Genomic DNA, 19,444 nt, shown 5'->3' with positions numbered 1-19,444 from the left:
AAAGCATAGCCCCCCTCCATGTGCGGTTCCAGAGGTGCAGGAAGCAATTCCCTCCAGGCAGCCCAGTGGTGGCTAAATGACCGTGTTACTTGAGGGCCAAGGAGAAAACACCTACGTGCCCGAGGACCGCTTCTATGGCGTCCGCATACGCATTTGGCAGTGTTACAGATGATTCTGGTTATAGCAATTCTACTAGTGTACTTGTTCTTCATGTTCTTTTTCTCCTTCCACACCAGGGGCTTCTGAAAAGATGGATGTGTTGTATGATAATCTGAGTCTTCCTGCTCTGATAGAGTGGGCAGGCATTGAAGTTGTATGGCAAGTTATGGGGGAAAACCTGACTGATGAAAGAAGTGAGGAAATTTGGGGAAAATGCAGAAATTGTTTTTTTTTAACCTGATTATAAAACTTGGCAAAAAGAATTATACTGAAACAGAAAGGAATTTGGCTATGATGAATAAAGTTTCTGAGGAACCTAGGGCTTTAGGGCTGACTGCCTATGGCCTTACAAAAATTGGAATCACGAGGAACAGCAATGGGAAGGGTAAGACAATGGAGTGAAACCCACTGAACTGTGCTTCCGTAAACTGCAAGTAGTTAGCCTCTGAGGTGAAAGCCTCCGAAGCTGTTTTATGATTAACTCAGCTAAGAATTAAGAATATAGTGACTGGCTTGGGGCTTGGGAACTGGGAAAATGTCATAATGATGATGTTTTGATTTCAAAGAATCTTTATACTTCTTGTAAACTGCTTTGCCCAGATAATGATTAACCTGTGGCAAGAAAAAAAGAATCATTTTCCTTGTGTAAATTTTACAATAGAAGGCTGAGGTTTGAAGCTCAGGGTAGAAGAAGAAGCTGCCCTGCAGCTGATAGCCTGACAGCTTGCATCAGAACCCTGTGTTCAGGTACTCACCTCACCTTCCAGACATCTGCTGAGGCTGGTCCCCGGCAACATAGCAGTCCTCCACCAGGAAGCTAGGGGACGTGTCTTGTGGGTTGTGCTGGTAGCTGGTTGGGAAAGCTGGAAAGCAGTCTAGAATGTTGTTAAAACTGACGCTGAAGCCTGAAGGGTGCACTCACAAACAGAAGGCAGGCCTGAGGAGATTCCTCCGTAGGTGAAAGGCTTATTAGGACCCGAAATTGACCCCCAGAATTCACATAAAAAGCTGGTGTGATGTGCACCCTTGCAGTGTCAGTACTCGGGATGGGAGGCAGGCAGGGCCTTGAGGATCACTTCCTTCTTGGCTGCTCAAGGTCAGTGAGGGACCCTGGTGGACAGTCCCTGAATAACAACACTTGAGGTGGTCCCCTGACTTTCACAGGCATGCACACCTATTTGTACGTGCATGTGTACTTCCATAAACATAAATATGTTCATACGTGTGTGTGCACATGCACATGTATGTGCATGTACACACACACAAAACTAAAACCTACAAAGGACAGTAAAGATCTCAGAGAGCCATTTTTAACCTTTGACTTTGTGAAAATGTGACACCCGGCCTCCTCATTTGCCTGCAGTGGTTCATTTCTTGCGTCCTGGATGCATCAGGGATCCTGTAGGGTCAGGAGTTCTCAGGGCTCTTGGATCTTGTACCATACCTCCTGTACATCATGGGAAGGTTCACCAGTAGGGCGAGGGGCTGGAGATTGAAACACACACACACACACACACACACACACTCACACACTCACAGAGAGAGAGAGAGAGAGAGAGAGAGAGAGAGAGAGAGAGAGAGATACATACAGGTCAACCTTGAAACAAGAATGCCCATCTTATTGTGTTCCAGGGCAGCTTATATAGGGTCTTCTTGACTAATGGCCACGTCCTAGCTCTCGGGATTTTTCAGTTGCAAGCCCACCAGAAACCACTCCCCTGCCATCGGGAACTCATGAGGGTCTCATACCCAGAGCAGCTACAAGCACAGGAAAGCAAATTGTTTACTTCGGCAGGCAAGGGGTCACAGAAAATTCAAGGTCTGAGGGTCTGCAGTCCCCAACAGGATCTCTTTACATCAGACCCAGTCAGGTCTCAGCACTGTGAGAGCCCTGGTCCTCCGACTTTCCTGTTTTCAGTAGCCCCGTTCTTGCTCATTGACTGATTTGAGTGTTCAATGGCTTCTGGGGCGTGGCCATCCCACAAAGTCGCTCTTCAGTAAACACGCATGTGGGGTGGAACTTAGATCCACAAAGCTGGGTTGTTTTTTAATTAACTGCTGAACCAAGATGAAGGAATGGCAGGCCATAGTTGCTGGTGGCATAATTTATACCCCCCAAAAGATGCACCTTCATTTTTCTATTAAGCAGTGCCTGTCACTGCTGCATGACCTCATTGTAGTGAACCCAGGATGCCTTCATATCTTATGTATATTGATTACCCATAGAGACAGCCCAGAATTTCCTTACAGAAGACTCCATGGAAGTGACAGCCATTACAGAGTCCCATCTACCCACTAATCACTCCTTCTAAATGATTTTCTCTATTCTAATTTGTGTTTGAAACCCGACTTCCTAACTGTAAAAACGGAAGCCCCGACCCCACAAGCATTTTCTCTGCTATGCTCACCTTTCTGCTTGTGATTTTAGTGTGGAACCGCAGAGTTGGTAATTGGTAGGAAAATATGTCAAAGGCTTTTAAATTTATGGGGTTTTCACGAATTTTTGTAAAAGAAGCTTCAAGAGAAAATTGGGTTCACTTCCTTGGAAAGTCATAAGCTACCAAAGCTTTGTCCTACACAGTGTTATAAGTTATCCACGAGAGTGAATGAAGAGAGCATTGACCGTCTCTGTCTGCCCTTCATGTCTCGACATGGACCACTATCTGTGGATCAGCAGAACTCTGATCTGTAAATCCTGGCCGTATGATTTGCCTTAGATCTGAGACACCAAAAACTAGGCAAGAGGAATTTTCTGGACCTGTGGATAAGCGTGGCTTCCCGCTAACATGGCAATCATGTGACCTGTAACAGTGTTAGCTGCATTGTTTGACGAACACCTCGCCTGGCACACAGCCCCGGACAGTGCCTTGGTTGGCTGCTCATTGATTCAGTCCAGCATTTCTTTGCCCACCCAGAACCTGATCAGGGTCTTTTCAGCCGTTGGCTTCAGAACTGATAGGCCCATCATCCGTCACCTTGTCAACCATCATATTTTAGGAGGGTAAGGAGGAGGTAGTGTTCCCATTCCCAGTTACAGCTGGTTATGTGGTGCTCAGCACTCTTTCTCACATCCCTGGGCTCTGTTCTGGCACCATGTAAGGGGCACCATGCTGGCCTCATGATTAGGCTTTATTTTAGTCAATAGCGGTGAGACCCAGAGAATAATTAAACATTGTGGATCCTTCTGCTCCTGCTATTTGCTACAGTAGACCAAAAAAAAAAAAAGTCAGCTTAATTTTTCCTTCCACACGAGATAGGCAATGTGGGAGTTGATAGGCATTTTTAGAATCATTGTCTCAGTCTGTGTAGTTCAAAGACTATTCTCATATGTGTGCATGTGCATGTGTGTATGAATTTTCATGTGTGTGCAGGTGCATGTGTGAGAGGATGTGTATACATGTGTAGGCATGAATGTGAGGGCCAGATGACAATGCAAATTGTTGTTGTTGTGGAATATTACTTTAATTATGTAAAGATGTGTTGCTTTTGTTTGCGCTGCATTTGTTTAGTTATGGAAAGATGTGTTGCTGTTTCACCTTGCCTGCCTAAGGCGTCTGATTGATCTAATAAAAAGCTTAATGATTGCTGGGCGGTGGTGGCGCACACCTTTAATCCCAGCACTCGGGAGGCAGAGACCGGTGGATCTCTGTGAGTTCAAGGCCAGCCTGGTCTACAGAGCTAGTTCCAGGACATCTCGAAAGCTACAGAGAAAGCCTGTCTTAAAAAATAAGACAAACAGACAAACAAAAAAGCTTAGTGGTCAGTAGCGAGGCTGTAGAGGGAGAGGTGGGTCTGGCAGTAACAGAATAAGTAGAAGGAGAGAAGAGAGAGAGGGGAGCAAGGGAGAAAGAGGGGGAGACACCCAGGGCCATCCAGTCAGGCGGCCACCAGACAGACAGACATGGAGTAGGACATACAGAATGAAAGAGAGGTAAAGGGCTCTGAGGTAAGATGTAGATGAAGAGAAACAGGATAAAATAAGTTTTAAAAAAAAGCTGGTGGAGGCTGCTCATTCATTTCCCGGCCGCCCAGACCCGAAATAATCACACAAAAACTGTATTATTTTAACACTGCTTGGCCTATTAGGTCATGCTTCTTATTGGTTAGCTCTTATATCATATATCTTATTGGTTAGCTCTTATATCTTAAACTAACCCATTTCTTTTAATCTGTGTATCACCTCGTGGTTTTGGCCTACCAATAAGGTTCCATTCTGCATCTGGCATTTGTCTCTTGCAGCGGCTACATGCCTTCTAACTGTCTTCACCTACTCTCTGCTCCTCTATCTGCTTGGAATTCCTGCCTTGCTCTATTCTGTGCTGCAATAGGCCCAAAGCAGCTCTTTATTAACCAATGACATTCATAACATACAGAGGGGAATCCCACATCAAAGAGCTAGTGGGAGAAGCATAGGATAAGGCCAAGCAGTCACAACTAATAATAAGTCTCCATGTTATGATTTGGGAGCCGGTTGGTGACCCCCCCCCCCGAAAAAAAAGCTACTACAGACCACAGCAACATTCAATTGAGGCTAGCTTACAGTTTCAGAGGTTTAGTCCATTTATCATGGGGGCAAACATGGCAGCATGCAGGCAGACATGGTACTGGAGAAGGAGCTGAAGGTTCTCCTTGATCCGAAGGCAGCAGCAGCAGCAGCAGAAGCAGCAGCAGCAGCAGCAGCAGGAGATTGTGATACTAGCCTTATCTTCAGCATAAGGACGACCCTAAAGCCTGCTTCCACAGTGATACACTTCCTTTAACAAGGTCACACCTCTTGGTAGTGTTGCTCCCTAAGGAGAAGGGTTCAAACATATGAGTCCATGGGGGGGTCATTCAAACCACCACAGGCGTCTTCGCTCTTTTATTTGATTAATTCTGAACATTGTGTATTTGAAGACTAAATCACCTCAGACTCATTCAGCCTGCTCCACGTCTGGAAACAGCACCCCGCTGTTTTTAACCTTTAGAAGATTTAGTGGACTTCGTGGTGCCGTTTGTTTGCTTGGTTTAATTTGCAGACAAACATTCTCTCTCAGTCTTTTCCCCTCCCCCCCCCAAAGAGGGAGAAAATTTCAGGGCAGCGCTGCAGTCTCAGGACCAAAGGCCAACACGGATTATTTGTCAATGCCACACAAGTGCTAACCACCAATCCCCGGGCCTCCCACCTCCGGTCACTCTCTGGATCTGTCTTGATATTCCTGTCTTCTAACTTCAAGCACACCCTATGGATTCGCAGGTGCCGTTTAGACCGGATGAGTTTTCAGACCCCAGTGGTTCAGTGTTTGCTGTCATCATCACACATAGCATTGAAAATTTGCCCAGGCGCATGTGTGAAACCTACAGATGCCAGTCTGTAAACCCTCTAAATGACAAGCTTCTCATTCTTCAGACAGCAGTAACCCAAAGGACATCAAGCTTGGGCCTGGCTGAGCAGAGCCCTCTGCCCTGCCTTTGGTTCCCTTTGTTTTTCCAGCTCAGTCCAGATGGATCCGCTTGTCTTTATGGCTGTTTCAGTACACAGGACCTTTCCAGAAACTCAACAGCCCAGCCCTTTCTTTTGCTTCTGAATTCAAACTCGTTTTTCCCCAAACCGGTCTAGGAATAGGACAGATCCAGTCCGTCATGGTGGTGGCAGAGCTGCCTGTCTGGTCTCTTCAGTGTAGGGCATGAGAGTGTCGTGAGCCTGTGTCAAGGTCTGAGGACAGCCTGTGGGAGTGGGCTCTCTCCTTTCACCTTGTGGATTTTAGGGATTGAATTCAGGTCATCAGGCTTGCCCAGAGTGTCTTTACCCATTAAGCCACCTCACACACTCACCCACATTACATTTTAAGACAGTCTTACTGTGTAGTCCCGACTAGCCTCAAACTCACAATGATCCTCCTGCCTGAGCCTCCTAAGTGTTGGGACTATAGGCATGTGCCGCCATGCTGGTCATCTGGCTTTCACCAGGGTGAGGCAATATGGGGGCATGGGTAGATGCTTGTCACATTAATGTGTGTGCACATACTATTCCTATGGTGGGAGTGGGTGTGGCGGAGACGCACATACATGGCTCTGTAGTTAAAGGCAACATTGAAAGTCATCCAAAGCTGCACAAAGTGAAGATACATCTGTTCTGCCATGAGTCTTAAACCTGATAGGTTTTTCTCAACCCATGATAACAAAGGAATGTAACATGGTGGGGGCTGCTTGTTTGTTGGGGTTTTCTGTCCTGCCCAGTTCCCACAGCTGTTTAGTCACAGAGAAAAATCACACACAGATCTCTGTAAGTTATAATGCTGATTGGCCCATTAGGTCAGGCTTCTTATTAGCTAACGCTCTCATCTTGATTAACCCATTTTTCTGATCTATGTTAGCCATTGTGGCTCAGTACCTTTTTCAGTGGGGCAGCTCACATCCTGCTGCTTCGGTGGCCTGGGCAGGAGTGCAAGGAATCAACTTCCTCCTCCCCAGAATTCTTCTGCTCTCCTTGTATCATTTCCACTTCCTGTCTAGTTTTCCCACCTACACCTCCTGCCTGGCCAATCAGCGTTTATTTAAAACATGATTGACAGAATAGAGACAATTCTCCCGTACCAAAGGAATACTGAGATTGAGTTGAGCCAATGGACTGGATCATGTAAGTGAAACAGGGAATCTAAATGTTGGTCTGAGGAGATAGTCTGGTCAATAAAATTCTTACTGTGCAAGTCTGATGACGTGAATTCAATCCCCAGTGTCCATGTGAAAAACTTAGGTGTAGTAGCATGTTCCTGTAACCCTGTGTCAGGAAGACAGTAGCGAGAGCCCCAGCCTAGCCTCACTGTTGAGTTCCATGATGCGTAGTAGTTACTGTCAGCTCGACAACTTGATGGATGTTAGGAGATGGGCCTCTAGGGAGGCTCATGTGGGACTCTTTTGATTATGCTAAGTGAGGTGGGAGGGCCCACTCACTATGGGTGGCACCATTCACTTGCTGAAATTCTGAACTGTGTAAATAGAGAAAGGGAACTGAGCCACGGACCTATGGCCCTGCATTCCTCTTCTTGTGTTGATGGGATGTAACCAGGTGCTTGAAGCTCCTGTGGCCTTGACCTCTCTGCCATGCTTCGCTGTGCCCTTGAACTGTGGACCACAATAAACCCTGTCTCCTTTAAGTTGTGTTTACCAGAGTACTTTATCACGGCGACAGGAAGAGAAACTAAGAAAGTTTCTTCCAGGCCAACAAGAGACCCTATCTCAAAAATAATGCAGATGACATCAGAGGAATGATGCCCAAGGCTGCCTTCCCACCTGCGCACACACACATGCACACACAGATCATAGTGTGATTTCATGTAATGGGCATAGTGTGCTAAGCCACCATTCAAGAAGCAGACCTCCATTGCCGAGCCACACCCAGCTTCTGGCACACTCCTGATGCAGTAAGACGATGTACATCAAAGACAGAAGCAGGCTGGGGTACGTGCGGGGTGGATAGGCAGAGGCTCGGCAATCCTGTGCATCTCTCCATGAGCCTCTTTTCGAAGGTTCAGTGAATCTGCCCATGCCAACAAGCACAGATGGAACTGCAGGATGATGGGCACTGGGTTGGCGCTCACTCTGCAAGGTGCCCTTGATAGCAGCAGCCTCTCACAGCCCGTAGGGTCAGTGACCTCAACAAAGGAGGGTCTGAGTTTCGGGTGAAAAATTCAGACACTTTGAAGAAATAACCAGAGTACAGAGAGGCCCAGAGTTTTGTTTTGATTTTTTTCATTTCCAATTATTATTTAAATTTTTTACTCTGAGGTGTTAAAAATTCTGTCAAACTCCTCAAATGGATTAGTTTCCTAAATATTCCAGATAATCATTATATTTTGCATTTGAAAGAATTCCATGTAGCACAAGCAATAGAAATATTGGGGTTCTACCTAAAAATTAGAAAAGCAAAGCAACCAGCCACTGGCTCTTATCGCTACCTCAAACTAAAATGGTGATCCTGCCTCCACGAATCCTCAGAATGAGATTGAGTATGAGACCTGTCTCCTCCCATCTTATATTCCTCTGTAGTGCTGGAATTAAAGGCGTGCACCACCAACACTCAGCCTCTATGGCTGACTAATGTGGGTGCTGGGATTAAAGGTATATGCAACCACTGCCTGGCCTATATGGCTGACTAGTGTGGCTGCTTTGCACTGACCTTCAGACAAGCTTTATTTATGAAAAACAGAAATAATATACCACATATTTCCCCTTTTTGTCTAAAATAAAAAAGAAGGCTATAACTAATATAAGAAAACTATATATAATAACTATATACAATATATACAAGCAATAAATACATTAACAATGTCTAGTGCATTTGACAAATTCAGAGAAAAATCCCATTGTCTATTCCATCTTGGTGAGTCCAAAGTCTTGTACCTAATTTACTTCCTATCATAACTTGCTTTCTGCATCTGATAAATAAGGAAAACTATAACTATCTAGTCTTCAACTCCCTCGGAGAACCAAGAAGGAAATAATATTAGCTAATTATTATTAATTAATTAAGCAGTAAGTATAAGCAAGCGACTTCCAAAAATTGTGAGAAATGGCAGAAACAGTTGACTTCCTGGATAGTCACCCAAAGTTTCTCTGCAATGTTGGGGCATCCATCTTCAGCCTATAGGCCTAGAATGTCTGACAGACTTTTCTATGAAGCAGGGTTTTTGAAGGACTGTCCTGCCTTGTCTGGGCAAGGTTTGGTGGTCACTTTCTCTTGTGTCCTGCTTTGCCCCATTAGGACAGCACACTGTCAGCAGGTGAGGCAGGACTAATTTCTTTCCAGCAGTTTACTTTTGCCACAAAGAAAGCAAACTCCATGTGGGGTTTCTTTGATGCCCATTATCTTCTCTGAGGAAGATTGGTGCTGCTAGGAGCCGACGTGTCTCATTGTCATAAAAGAAAAGAAAAAAAAGAAAAAGAGAACCGATGATATTAAGACACCTTAAATGCCATATTCTGTAGATCTCTGAAGTGTTTGAAGATGGCCCGCCTATTTAAAAAATAAATCTCTGTTTGACCTTGAAAACATATCTAATGTGCCTACAAGTTAGATTTTTAATAGTGACTATTTACTAACCTGAATTTTCTTATTATCCTAAATAGTTGGTAATAATAACTTTCAAGGATTAGAAATTTGAATTACAAAGTGAACTATATAGGTACAATACCTTGAACAAGATTAGACATATAAATACACACACACACACATATATATCTTATACCTTATGAAAAGCTATTAAAGAACCAATATAAAACCAAAGAAATATGAGATTAGTAGCAATAAAATAATCTTTAAATATTTGTTTTTCTTCTGTTCCATATCAGGTGGCTCTTCTGATTTTTGGATTTCACTTTAGTAAACATGCTTGGGTTTAGAGAAGGAGAGAGCCACACTCCAACTAAAGCCGGCTTTAATTTTTAATTAGACTGGGACTACAAAAAGACCATTTGCATTATATGTCTGTAGAGAACAGCAGAAACAAACATTTGGGAAGATTTATAAAATTTTATCCTGTTAGAAATGTTATATACCAATAGGCCAATTTACTCTTTTACTTGAGACACTTTTTTTTTTTTCTGGATGGATTTTTGTTGTTGTTCAGATGTCTCATTTGTTCAGTGTTCTTCAGATTCTTTAGCTGGGTACCTTTATTCTCCTGAAAAGACAGAAACAAAACCCTTCCCCAATCCTAATTTTGAGGAGATTCTCTTTTGGCAAGTTATATGTGGTCAAATTAGAAGCATTTGTTAGTTATATAGGTTAGTTTAGATTAAATGGCCATGGTTCTTAATGGACTATCATCTTGTCTAATTAAGAGGTGTCTTTTGCCCGTTTTCCGCTCTCCTTGGTAGAGAAGGTGCTGGACGCTCGTCGGTGTTTCGCAGTTCGTAGTCTTTGGACTCCGAGTGTGTGAGGACTTAAGATGCCGCGTGGAAGTCGAAGCCGCTCTTCCCGGGTGGCCCCTCCGGCCAGCCGGGCCCCTCAGATGAGTCCTGCTCCCCGACAGGCGCCTGCAGCTCATCCTCCAGCAACAGCGACTGCACCATCTGCAGTTGGCTCACCTGCTGCTGCACCCCGGCAGCCAGGCCTGATGGCCCAGATGGCGACCACTGCAGCCGGTGTGGCTGTGGGCTCTGCAGTGGGCCACACCCTGGGCCATGCCGTCACTGGGGCCTTCAGTGGAGGTGGCAATGCTGAGCCCGCGAGGCCTGACATCACTTACCAGGAGCCTCAGGGAGACCAGGTGCTGAACCAGCAGTCTTTTGAACCTTGCTCTCTTGAGATCAAACAGTTCCTTGAGTGTGCCCAGAACCAGAGTGACGTCAAGCTCTGCGAGGGCTTCAACGAGGTGCTGCGGCAGTGCAGAATTGCAAATGGTTTAATTTAATCAAGAAGTTCAAACTGAAGAAATTGAAGTGGGTCCCACATAATAGTGCACGTGTGGACCCTGAGTAAACCTCCTATTTCTAACGGCTCCATTGCTTCAGAGCAGCCACGAAGGAGTTCTAACTGTATAGATATTATTCCCTGAGGCTCATAGTGTTAGGGACTGGGCAAGCAATGGCCTCTTTGAACCAACTGTATTGTTTTTTTGTGAGTTAATGAAAATAAACTGTTTTATTCTGAAAAAAAAAAGAGGTGTCTTTTGTTCAAATAGAATATTTATCAATTTTGATGGTATCCATAGCTTTTCTTCTCCTGTAGAAACATAACATGTCCTGGTTCCCATTCTGAGGAAATGCATCTTTTTTTTCTTGTTTTGGTTTTTCAAGACAGGGTTTCTCTGTAGCTTAAGAGCCTATCCTGGAACTTCCTCTGTAGACCAGGTTGGTCTCGAACTTACAGAGATCCATCTGCCTCTGCCTCCTGAGTGCTGAATTAAAGGCTTGTGCCACCATCACCCAACAGTCAGTAAACCTTTAAAGTATATCAGATGATTTGATTCTGTAGTTTTTCTGCTATCCAATGTCTCTGTACAGCTGTTGTTTCTTTCTCAATAGCATTTAGAAAATACTAAGTTAATAAAGCATTATGCAATCTATTTCTGGGGATCTTTATCATTCCTTTCTGTTTGTTTAACATATCCTTTATAGTTCATTTGATCTTTTTATAACTGCCTGCCCTGTAGGATTATGTGGTATACCTGTAATATGTTTTATATTCTAATAATCAAAAAGCAGTTTCATATTACAAGAGACATATGCTGGACCATTGTCTGTCTTTATTTGTGCAGGTATACCCATGATGGTCATAAATTGTAGCAAATGTGTGATTACTGAATCAGCCTTTTCTGAACTCAAAGCAGTTGCCCATTGAAAACCTGAATAGGTATCAATAGTGTGGTGTACATATTTTAGTTTTCCAAATCCTACAAAATTGAACACATCCATCTTTCAGATTTCATTCCTTGGAGTACACTTTGGGTTGCTTCCTTCAAGTAGTTGTATTTGATTGTATAAAGAATAAGTAGGACATTTTTTATAATTTCCTTGACTTTTCATGTGATGAAAAAGGTTTTTTTCTAAACGTTTGTTTTAACATGATGTTTTTTATGGAATTCTGAGGCCTTCAGTACATTTCCAGTCAATACTTGATGGACTTCTGCCCTGCCTTATGCTAGAGGACCTGGCAGATCTGTACGGAATCGAATGTATTATGTATATGGGATGATGCCTATTCCTGATTATATCTTGTACCTGAATAAATAATGAAGTCAATTTTGTATCATCTGGTATAAATTCACCTATTTCAATATGCAGAAACAACTCTTTCTGCATATTGCGAATCAGTAACTATATTGAGAGGTTCTTTAAAATCCTTTAGTACCATGAGAATAACATATAATTCTGACTTTTGGACAGAATCATAAGGACTTTGATCTGCTTAGATTTTCTGATTTGTAACCTGCCTTTTCTTATTTATTTGCACCAATATAGAATGTAGAGGCTCCACTTATTGATGTGTCCTGTACAATGAGAGGAAGGATCAAGTTAGTTCTCTTTATAAGTTGAATTCTCTTGCTTTGGGGATAGTTGTTTTTAATCTCTCAAAAAAAATTTACTACAGGCTCTTTACCAGGATTCACTTTTACTTTTTTCCCATAATTTGTCAATTTCGTCATTATTAAAAGGTACCGTAGTAAAGGTACAATAGTTCCTGCTGAGACTATTCCTACTAATTGATGAAGTTTTCATTTTCTTCTTAGAATTAACGCAGAGACCTTTTCCACATAAGTTTTTAATTTTTTACTTGGTTTATGTAGATCCATTCTAAGATAATATCTTCCCTCTGCATTAAAATTTCTATAGGGGAATGTTTGGAGGGTAATGTGGCCAGAATGCAGACCACACAATCCACATGTGCTTTCCATAATTTCTCTTCTACCAAAGCCTATTCTCTCTCAGTTTCAGCAATAATTCCCTGGGTCTATTTAAGTCCTTGTCACCATCTGAGGTTTTGTTTAAATTAATCAGGTGCTCAGGACCTGTCCCAATAGTGTGTCACAGATGGGAAATGTCTCCTAGCAATCTTTGAAAGTCATTAAATGTCTGTAATCTATCTCTCCTAATTTGTACCTTTTGGTGTCTAAATTTTGTAAACCTATTTTATAACTTAAATAATTAATAGACTCTCCTCTTTGTGTTTTTTTTCCAGGAGAAATTTGTAATTGTCCAACAAGGCAAAATTTTCTTTGCTTCTTCAAACATTTTTTCTAAAGTATCTATATTGAATCAGATAACAAAATGTCATCCATGGAATGGTAAACTATAGCTTCAAGAAACTGCTTTTATATCATTTCCAATGGCTGACTTACAAAATATTGGCACAGGGTGGAGCTGTTTAACATTTCCTGTGGGAGACTCTTCCATTGATATTGTTTAACAGGCTGAGAATTATTATAAGTAGGGACTGTGAAGGCAAATTTTCTCTGCCTTTTTCTTGTAAACGTATAGTGAAGAAACAATCTTTTAAATCAGTACCTTTAAGAGGCCGTACTTTAGGTAATAAAGAATTCAAAGGAATACCAGACTACAGAGAGTCTATTGGCTGAATCATCTTAATAACAGCTCTGTTACCATTCTCCATTTCCAGATTTCCTTTTAACAACAAATACAGGAGAATTCCAAAGATTAGTTGATTCTTCAACATGGTGAGCATCTAATTGCTCCTGTACCAGCTGTTCTAAACCCTGCAGTTTTTCTATTGCTAAAGGTGATTGTGAAACCCATACAGGGTGGTCTGTCAGGCATTTTAAAGGTAGGGCTATTGGTGACTTTAAAATATCAGCAGCTGTTGGTGCCCTATTCTTATACAACCTGAATGATCAGTGACTGTCCTTTATAATATCTTGCAATATTTTCCCCAGAAACATTTGTTGATTTATGGTTTGTTTGTAAGATTAGGGAAATGTTAATCTGAGTATCCCTTTGTTGTAACAAATTAAGTCCCTAAAAATCTATTGTTATGTTATCCACATACGGTTTTAATATTCCTCTCTGTACTTTTGACCCTATACATTGACCCATTTCGTGCTCTGCTTTACCAAAGATAAAGTTCCAGTCCCTCAAAACAGAAAATTTACATCCTGAAGAGGCCAATTTGGATGCCAAGTTTCTGATGAAATTGTTACATCCACACCTGTGTCTACGAGACCTTCAATGACACTGCCATTTAGTCATTTGGTCTTTGTTCACTTTTAGGAGTTTGCCTACTACTAGTTTATGGTTTCTCCTGATTTTTTTGTTTTCTCTTCTATTGCTGTTCTATTATCCAGAGTAATATGGCTTCTTACTATAGGCGTTAGGTTTTTTAATTGATCTGGGAAGGAGTTTCCTCTATGATGGCAGGAAATGACTGAACTGACTTTGGCATAGGGGCCTATTAGAGGCCCCTCATGGAGTTTCCCAATGGCAAAGGATTACCTTGGATATTCCTCATTGACCTACATTCATTAGTCCATTGCCTGCTTTTGCCATACCTTCTGCATAATCCAGAAGGGAAGGGTGTTGTGAATGGATTATTCTTTGAAAAAACATTGTTTCTAGGAATGCCCTGTCTACAATCACTTTAGTGACCTTGTTTGCTGCAATTATTACAGTTGACATTTTGTCTTTTTTCCAACCTCTGGAAATCTCCTCTACTATCCATGCATCACCATGGTCCTGAGGTTCAATATTAATCGTGTCTCAAATCCATTCCTCCAAAGATGCTGGCCTTGTTTTTAGTGACCTAATTAACCTTTTTCATTAAGAAACAACATTTTCAAAAGCTAGAGATTCAATTATTATTTGTCTAATTTCTGGATTTGGTATCATTCTATTTACTGCTGAAGTCAATCTTTGTAAGAAATTTGTAAAGATTTCCTTTGGGCCCTGTATAACTTTAGTAAATGATTCAATTTTCTTTCATTTTCTCCAGTTCTGTCCCAAGCAATCAAAGCTGCTGTGCAGCATAAATCCAGGGTGCGGTCATCTTATACAGCTTGTCTTTTTATAGTAGCATAGTCTCCTTCTCCGAGAATTTGATCTTGGGAGATTTCCCTACCTCTAGCTTTAGTTTATTGTTCAGTAGTCTTAGCCTCTCTGAACCACATACTTTATTGTAATTTTGGACCTGGCTCTAGAACACCTCTAACCAATTCTAGCCAGGTAGATAGAGGTGGAGCTCCAAGTGCAGCTCCAGCCTGTCAGCCTCTGCCAGTGATATTTTAGTAAATTCATACCCCAAATGTTGGGTGCCAAATGTAACATGAGTAATAAAAACCCAGAGACCAGTAGTGGGGTTCAAACTGAAGATCAGAAAAGCAAAGCAGTCTGCCATTCCCTCTTACCTCTACCTCAAACCAAAGTGGCGATCCTGCTTCCATGAATCCTCAGAATGAGACTGAGAGTGAGACCCGTCTCTTCCCATTTTATATTCCTCTCTAGTGCTGGAATTAAAGGTGTGCACCACCGCTGCCCAGCTTTTAACTAACTAGTGTGTCTGCTGGGATTAAAGGTGTGTGTAACCACTGCCTGGCCTGTATGACTGACTAGTGTGGCTGCTTTGCACTGACCTTCAGACCAGCTTAATTTATCAAAAACACCAATAATAAATCACTGTAATTCTCCACTTTCTAAACTGTGTCTATAGACACTCTCCCTTGTACTATCCACAGGACTAGTCTGAGGGGGAGGAGGAGCCATTGTTCATGTGTTCATTTCTTTTAGAGATGGCTATTAAAAACTGTCTAAAGATAGCCAGCTCACTCATGCTAGCCAGATGGAGGGGCCAAGCTAACTTGAGTTCCAGGTATTGCCATAGCATTGTGTGGTACTGGCATCATGTTGCTCTTTCACATGCTTGCCCTGGCCCAGAGCCATGGAGAGTGTCTATTATGCAGATCTCTTCAGGGGCTCACACGACTGCTCTGATGAGAACCTATTTATTAACATTTGCAAGAGCATCCTTTTTGCAGTTTTATCTTTTTATTGACATCCTTGGGATTGAACCCAGGGCCATGCACGTGTTCACTGAGCACCCAAACCAGCCTCACTTAAGTATCCATTATCAGACATTTTAGTGTCTAGTCCACACGTGAGAGAACGTGAACTTGGGTTTCCTTTTTCTTTCTGTCTTCCCTCCAAGAGTGGTCCAGAGGTGCCAGGAGTGTGCCTGTCAATCTTAAAGATACTTTAGTTCAGAGACCAGAGATCTGAGTATTAATTGCAGGTAACACCCGTGTCTCTCACCCTTCTTCCTTTGTTGGGAGTCAGCTTGCGATAGCCAGACTTTCTAGTGACCAAGAAGGTAGAAAATGGGCATTCTTGAGATCTCAGTTAAAAGATGACTTGGGGATCTTAGGCAGCATCCAAAGAACCAATGGCACCAGAAGCTCGCTCCTCACCTCCGTGTGGAGACAGGAAGCTCTTGCAATTGTGATGGGTAACTGAGGGTAGTTTATCTCTACAACCTTCACCCTGTGGGATCATGATAAAGGGAGCTTATTCTAGCATTGCCTGACTTCATCTCAATGGTCATTCCGTTATACCCTGCGGGGTAGTTACATTACATATAATTACAGGGCTAGGATGGTTTAATTTGGAGGTTTCCAAGTGAGGTGACATGTGTTTCTTAGCAACTGGCAGAAATTGGTGACTTGGTTGGAAGCTGCATGGATGAGCTCATCTCTGCACTGCAAGGCAGCTGCACTGGGGAGGGGGCTACTGTCCTGTAGCTGCAGCTGCACTGGGGAGGGGGCTACTGTCCTCTAGCTGCAGCCGCACTGGGGAGGGGGCTGCTGTCCTGTAGCTGCAGCCGCACTGGGGAGGGGGCTACTGTCCTGTAGCTGCAGCCGCACTGAGGAGGGTGGCTGCTGTCCTAGCGAGGCTCTGCTCTCATCTCTTACTCCTAATGGAACAAGGCTCACATTTTCCCCATTATACTATCCCCATGGGCAGACCGCTGCTCACCCCTGCTGTAGCTTAGCACAGAAAGCTCACATCTTGACAAGATCTATGTCGCCCTGTAAACTGCACATTCGGGAAGGGGGAAGAGCAGAACTAAATTCCCAGCTCATACACCTTTGTGGTGTATGTGGCTTCGCCAACGGAACCATCTGGGTTTCTGGGATGACTCGTTCGCATAATCCTAGAACACAGTACTTGCTCTGGAGGGGGTCCTTGTGTTTGTTGTCTTGTGTGTCTCTTCTCTGGGGGGGGGGGGTGTTGAAGTCAGAACTCCAGGATGAACCTCTGCTTGGTTCTTAATATGTCACATCTGTCGCTGTCCCCTCTGCTTCCGTGCAGGTGGCTCCAGGAAGGAGGTGACCGAGCACTGGGAATGGCTTGAGCAGAATCTGTTGCAGACGCTCTCCATCTTCGAGAACGAGAATGACATCACCACGTTTGTAAGAGGAAAAATACAGGTAGTGGTAGCTTTTTCATTTTGCTTTCGCTGAATATTGTTGAAATATGTAGTATGTGTTATAAAATTCTCAAAGGATAAAAAAAATACTTTTAAACATACCAAAGCTCTTCAACTGTAAAAAATTCTAAACTTTACAGAAATATTGCAAAAATACGAGCTCTATGTGCCCCACCTGTGTGCCCTTTGCTCAGACTTGTCTCAACTTTCTCCTCCACTTAGTATTCTTAAGGCTAACTAACCTTTAGGAGGGACTTCTTCCTAAATCCTTCCGTGTGTGCTTTCCAATAGTGATATCTGGTGAAAACAAATGGCACCATTTACCAACGTGTATAAATGTATCATTTTTGCAGCACTTTAATACTTAGTGTATATTCTAATTTTTAAAAATTAGATTTATTTATGTGTACAAGTGTTTTGTGTACATGTATGTATGTGCACCGCGTATGTATTTAGTGCCCTCCAACATCAGAAAAGGGCATCAGAGCCCCTGGATTTACTGATGCTTGGGAGTTCTCGTGCGGGTGCCAAGAACCAAACCCAGTCCTCTGCGAGAGCAGTCAGTGCCCTTAGCTGCCGAGCATCTCCGCAGTCCCGTGTGTTCTAATCTGAACAAGGTTGGTTGTACCCTCGATGGCTGTGTGCTTCAGCCTCCAAGGGAACTGAATTCAGTTTGCATCTCTTCTGTCCCCTTTAGTCTGGAACATTTCCACAGCTGTTCCTTATGTCTTATGACATTAATGTTGTTCAATTGTGGTACTTCTGGTTTTTAGAAAAGGATATTTCACGTGCGGTCCTGTCAGATGTCTCTCCGTGATTGAATTCAATTCTGCCTTCCTGGAACAGCGTGCTACCTAAGCAATCTTGTGTCCTCCTTGGGCTGCCGTGTCCTGAGGCACATGATACTTATCTGCCACCTGCTGGTGTCATGAACCCATTCAAAGTGGTGTCCATTTTCCACTGTAGAATTCATACTTTTATGTTTACATATTTCTATAGGAAGATATTTTAAACCATAAATAACCCATTTTTTTTGTCAAAATTTCCCTGTTGGTGTAGTATCCACTAATGTTTTTTAAAAATCTGAATAGTTCTTCAGTGTAAAAATTTGCAAATGATGGTTTTATTAAATATGAAATTGGCACTGACAGACTATTATTAACTATAGGCGTTCTTTCAATATTATCATTTTCAAAGTTCTTTTTTTATTTCACAGTCCGATCTAGATCATAGACTTCCTTTTAGTCTCTTTGTTTGGAGTGTGTTATAATTAGTTCGGTCACTACCTGTGCTTTGATAGTTAGGTGCCGTCCAACATTTTGCAACTATAAATTCTGTTGCATTTAGAATTTCATGCATTTGTGCTTGCGTATGGTTGGGGCTGTCTGTACCTTTAGAGTGAACTTGCAGAAGTGGGATTGCCAGATTGAAGAGCAAATGTGTGTGCTGTTTTTGCAAAGTATTCTCAGTTCTCTCCAGGATGCCGTACCATTTTATATTCCCACTAGCACGTGTGCAAACACCTCCTTCCCCACAGTTTCTCCAACAGCGTGAATTCTTCAACTTTCCAACTTCTGCCAACTTTAAGGCAACTTTATACAACAGCTTGTCTTTGAACAAGCTTGGGTAGCGTTTCCTATGCTAAGGGCCACAGTCTGTGTCTATTTATACATGACTGCATGTATCTTTTGTTAATCTTTTACAGGATTTGGGGGTCTTATTTTCTTGAATGTTTTGTGTATGTGTATATGTATGTGTATGTGTATGTGTATGTGTATTGTATGTGTGTGTGTATGTATGTGTGTATGTATGTGTATTGTATATATATGTGTGTGTGTGTATGTATGTGTGTGTGTGAAGACCAGAGGATAGTCTGGGGTGTCTTTCCTCAAGTGCTACCCAGCTCTTCTTTTGTCTTTTAAACACAGACTCCCTCTCTGGCCTGGGACTTGCAAGGACACTGCTGTCTGGCTTGTGAACCCTAGGGACCCACCTGTCTGTCTCTGTCTCCACAGTGCTGGGATGCTCCACCATGCCCAGCTTTGGTTTACTGGAGTCTAGGTATTGATTTTAGGCTCTCATTCCTGCAAAGCAAGGACTTTATGCTGGGCTATGCTCCCAGCACTCTCCCTTTTTTAATTTCAGAAAGTCATTTTTCTGGAAAGGTCACTTGCCTTTTGTTGGTGATACACGTGTTGTAGCTTTGTCTCCTGCTTGTCATTTGTTGTCAGACTTTGCTCGTAACAATTTTTGCCACACAAAGTTGTAAGGTGACTTTTTGTGTATGAAGGATGCTCAAAATGATTAATTCATTCTGTTTTAGTATCTGGGTTTTCAGACATAGTTTAAAAACTTTTTTTTAGAGCCAAAATA

At 42.7% G+C, this 19,444-nt stretch overlaps 1 protein-coding gene and 1 pseudogene across 1 annotated transcript in view; both read left to right on the top strand.

Moving 5' to 3' along the window:
• The window catches only part of Tbc1d9 (TBC1 domain family member 9), a 120,668-nt gene that overhangs the window by 53,575 nt on the left and 47,649 nt on the right, over nucleotides 1-19,444 (top strand). Inside the window, exon 3 of the mRNA XM_085682135.2 lies at nucleotides 16,954-17,072. Within this exon, the coding sequence (XP_085538261.1) occupies nucleotides 16,954-17,072 (119 nt within the window). The remainder of the gene's footprint in view (nucleotides 1-16,953; nucleotides 17,073-19,444) is intronic.
• Nucleotides 9,988-10,801, top strand: LOC148118408 (coiled-coil-helix-coiled-coil-helix domain-containing protein 2 pseudogene; annotated as a pseudogene).

The sequence above is a fragment of the Myodes glareolus genome, chromosome 22 (genome assembly GCF_982192425.1).
Source record: "Myodes glareolus chromosome 22, mMyoGla1.1, whole genome shotgun sequence".
Lineage (NCBI taxonomy): Eukaryota > Metazoa > Chordata > Mammalia > Rodentia > Cricetidae > Myodes > Myodes glareolus.
The sequence above is the reverse complement of the archived record's forward strand: the minus strand, read 5'-3'. Positions and strand labels throughout refer to the sequence as shown.